Below are 4,235 nucleotides of genomic sequence, written 5' to 3'. Positions count from 1 at the left end.
TAAACATTTGGTGTTTAGTAGATTGCACTTGTTGCTACTAAGCACTTGTTTTGCTTTCATATGGCGCATTTCTCTGCTTTCTTCACATGATTTGGTGTTTAGTAGAAACATGCTATTAATTTCAACTATGATAGCTACAAACAGATTTGTGTTGAAGGGAGAAATAAAATTGAGTTATTCATCTGTTGTAGGGGCTCAGCAGCTGCTTGGAATCTACTCAAGACCTGGAAATTTTACCGACGAAAATGCGTTATTCACCATGGTTCTGTGGTTCCCGTGCAACAGAGAAGGATGGCCAGAGCCTCGTTAATATCTCTGGAGTACTGAAGCAGCAGCATTGAGTCTACAATTGACTCTGGATATCGACATGCACTGAACTACTCCACTGGCGTCACCATTAACTCCGGTTAGCAGTCAAAGGCCAAAACGACCAGTTCATGGCTAGGGACAAGGAAAGAATTTATGATTTCTATGACCAGTCTCTTGACTAGCCTGTCATGCCGTGATCTGTAGGGCACCAATGTCTCATTCACTGTAACCTAACCTTGTGTTCCACATGCAGCCAACAAAGGTGGCGAAAGCCTCGTTGTCCCGGTGCCGTGGCCAATGTGGAAAGAATATAATCCACACATCTTAGTTTCTCTAGAGTACTTCTGGAAGCAGCAACTTGTATTGGTCATGATCTAGACCTGTAGAATCGAGGCCACTTTGGAAGAACTTGTAACCGAATTGGCCAGGCTCGTGGCTCGGATGATTGACTGACCAATTACACCGCAAGGAGCTGGTATGACTGCTCCTACACGATGATATGTCACTCTGCTTCTGCTATATATTCTTGGCTAGCAGCAATAATATTGTGATTTCAAATTACAGTGGTTTACTGAACTATGTGGTAGAAATTTTGAAATGGTTGCGATAGCCCTGGCTTGCATGTCCACTAACACATGCTCATACAGACATGCAGTATATCTCGGTATCTCATATGGCAGTAGGTAGGAGTACAATGAATATAGATTGGGAGATTGTTGTGTGAGGCAATAATTGTGTTTTTGCTGTTTTGCAGGTCATTAAACCGGATACTAGTCTACAGCTCCAGTAAGGACGATCGATCGTCGTCAGTGGACAGTAGGACTCATTCAAACTGACATCGACATGTACTGAAACTAGCGGCGAAGACTACAGACCATTGACCCCGGTTGGCAGTTCATGGCCATGAGTAGTAGTAATAGTTGCCTTACTCCTCCCACCATACCCACACAACCAAAGGGGCAGAGAAAGAAGCTCCACTCAGAAATCCAGCAAATCACCCATGCCAGGTCTGATCTGGTTGTGTGTGCTCTTGATCGTCTCTTTCCATGATGATGGTGTTGCTGTTGCTGGCGTCGGGGAGTTCATCTACAATGGGTTCACCGGCAGCAACCTCCGCCTCGACGGTGCGGCTTCCATTGCGCAAGATGGAGTCCTCACTCTAACGACGAGCAGCCATGACATCCAGGGCCATGGCTTCCATCATGAAGCTCTTCCATTCGTCCGTTCCCATGGCGTTGCCATGTACCCCGGCAGCACCCTCCGCCTCGACGGTGCGGCTTCCATTGCGCAAGATGGAGTCCTCACTCTAACGACGAGCAGCCATGACATCCAGGGCCATGGCTTCCATCATGAAGCTCTTCCATTCGTCCGTTCCCATGGCGTTGCCATGTATTTCTCATCCACTTTCGTGTTCACCATCACACCAAACAACTCTGGTCATTCCGGGGAAGGGATGGCGTTCGTCATCTCCTTGGCCCCGCCTCTTGCTGCCTTGCCAGGGCGATACTTGGGCCTTTCCGATCCTTATTATGATGACACAAACCGTTTCTTTGCCATAGAGCTCGACACTGTCACCGACCCGGAGTTCAAAGATATAGACGACAACCATGTCGGGATTGATCTCAACAACCTGACGTCCACCTTCTTTTCAACAGCAGGCTACTATAGTGGCGACGTTGAGGACTATGAGGACTCTGAGGTGCAAACGTTTGATCCATTGAGGCTTTCTAGCGGAAATCCGATGCAGGTTTGGGTGGACTATGACGGCGCGTCAATGCAGCTCGACATCAGGCTTGCTCTTGTCCCCATGTATAAGCCCTATTCGCCGCTGCTGTCTTACACCGTTGACCTCGCCACGTTGCTGAGGGATGATTCCAAGTCGAAGGCAGGGGTTCCCACCATGGCATATGTCGGCTTCTCTGCTGCCACGGGCGATAAGCGTTGCGGGACTCATCAAATTCTTGGGTGGAGCTTCAACATGCTTGGGCCGGCCAAACCACTTAATTACTCGGCGTTGCCATTAAAGCAGCTCCGAGTTAATGCTACACAAGAAGCCAGTTACTACAAGGGAAAGGTCGTCAAATGGTTGCCTGCAGCAGCATCTTCGCTTGCTGTTCTTGCAGGCTTAACAGCTTGCCTTCTCCTTCGATGGTGGTGCAAGATCAGGAACTCACGGTGGGATGAAGACTGGGAGGCCGAGCTCGGTCCCCGCCGCTTCGCTTACAAGGACCTCTGTAGAGCAACCAATGGCTTCCGTGACATGCAACTCCTTGGGAAAGGTGGCTTTGGGCGGGTCTACGGAGGGGTCCTCGCCTGCTCCAGCGTGCGGGTGGCGGTGAAACGGATCTCCTCGGAGTCAAGGCAGGGGCTGACCCAATTCACAGCGGAGATCATGATCCTTGGCCGCCTACGACACCGGAACCTCGTTCGCTTGATCGGCTATTGCCGGCACAAAGACGAGCTTCTCCTGGTCTACGAGTACATGCCCAATGGCAGCCTGGACAGGTACCTACACACCCACAATAGGCACACGGTGCTCTCCTGGCCTCAGAGGCTTCACATCATCAAAGGTGTTGCATCCGGGCTTCTGTACCTCCACGAGGACTGGGAGCAGGTCATCTTACACCGTGACGTCAAGGCCAGCAACGTCCTTCTCGACGGGGAGATGAATGGCCGGCTGGGTGACTTCGGCCTTGCGAGGCTGCACGACCACGGCGCCGATGCGCATACCACGCATGTGGCCGGCACGAGGGGCTACCTCGCCCCCGAGTTGATGAGGTTCGGTAAAGCGACAAAGGCCACAGATGTGTTCGCCTTTGGCGCTTTCATTCTGGAGGTGGCCTGCGGGAGGTGGCCGATGGGGCTCAACGCCCGTGGCGAGCTCTTGGTGCTCGTCCAGTGGGTGCACGACGTGTGGGCGAGCGGCTCCGGCGCTGGTTTGATCGTCGACAGCTTGGATCCAAGACTGGTCGACTATGTCGCTAACGAGGCGGAGCTGGTGCTCAAACTTGGGTTGTTGTGCTCACACCCTTTACCCGCGGCGAGACCTGGAATGCGCCTCGTCATGCGGTACCTCGACGGGGACTTACCTTTGCCTGAGTTCTCTCCTGGGTATCTCAGCATTATTGATGTCGACCAGGTTCTTGATGAAGTGACTCCCTCCGTGGCGAACAGCATTACAGGTCTGTCTGGAGGTAGATGATACATTGAGGATGGTTGATTTATTATTTCTGATTGGTGTTAAGTTTACAAGGACAATATATATGGGAGAAAAACCCTGGGCATGTGGACTTTGAGTGATGAAAATGTGTGCGCGCCTACTGAAAAAAACTGGGCAATTTGCAGTCAGATCCTAGTCGAAATTGGTAGCATGCATGTTCAAAAACGCTCCTAGCTCCAACAAAAGCAGATAAATGGACATAATGACAGAAATTGTTGGGCCACTCATGTATGTATAGATCTCCAGCAAAGCAGATAACATGGATCAATTACAAGTCAAGTGCTTTCAAGTCACTCATGTACATGTCTGCTACTGTGACCATGTAAATATGTAAAATGATTTTTGCTGCTCATGTTTTGTCTGCTACCGTGATCGACCAGGCTATATGTATATGACATCAGATTTCACGACAATCTGAAAATTATTGTATAAGAAGTTGCTGCAGATACCTTGTTGCACGACCGATTGGTACGAGGAGCCCCAGACCTGTACTCAAGCACAGACCCCAAAAGATGCGGTGAATGAATCGTAGCGATGCAAATAGAAGAAGAAATGAAAAGGAGAAGGCCCAGCTTTCTGGGTGCTGCGGGGCGGCGGCGGAGGAGGAGGTCGATGGGTGCCGTAGTAGGGCCGCTGTGGCGGAGGGGATGTGTAGCTAGGGACGAGTAGCGGCCTGTCACGGGAAGCGCAAGGGTACCCCCTAACA

The 4,235-nt window shown here is 50.7% G+C and overlaps 1 protein-coding gene across 1 annotated transcript; it reads left to right on the top strand.

Annotated features, from left to right (window-relative positions):
- Positions 1 to 1,067: 1,067 nt before the first annotated feature.
- On the top strand, positions 1,068 to 3,881 carry LOC125529239 (L-type lectin-domain containing receptor kinase SIT2-like). Its single transcript, XM_048693649.1, has 2 exons — positions 1,068 to 1,532; positions 1,665 to 3,881. The coding sequence occupies exons 1-2, from the start codon at positions 1,310 to 1,312 to the stop codon at positions 3,509 to 3,511; spliced, it is 2,070 nt and encodes a 689-aa protein (XP_048549606.1). The 5' UTR covers positions 1,068 to 1,309; the 3' UTR covers positions 3,512 to 3,881.
- Positions 3,882 to 4,235: the final 354 nt, after the last annotated feature.

The sequence above is a fragment of the Triticum urartu genome, unplaced genomic scaffold (assembly GCF_003073215.2).
Source record: "Triticum urartu cultivar G1812 unplaced genomic scaffold, Tu2.1 TuUngrouped_contig_5448, whole genome shotgun sequence".
NCBI classification, from domain to species: domain Eukaryota; kingdom Viridiplantae; phylum Streptophyta; class Magnoliopsida; order Poales; family Poaceae; genus Triticum; species Triticum urartu.
The sequence above is the reverse complement of the archived record's forward strand: the minus strand, read 5'-3'. Positions and strand labels throughout refer to the sequence as shown.

What these genes read in the sequence shown, in the direction of transcription:
- LOC125529239 (XM_048693649.1), top strand. Translation starts at nt 1,310, where the DNA reads ATGCCAGGTCTGATCTGGTTGTGTGTGCTCTTGATCGTCTCTTTCCAT. An exon ending in TGAAGCTCTTCCATTCGTCC is followed by an intron (nt 1,533 to 1,664) that starts GTTCCCATGGCG and finishes TCCATCATGAAG; the next exon opens with CTCTTCCATTCGTCCGTTCC.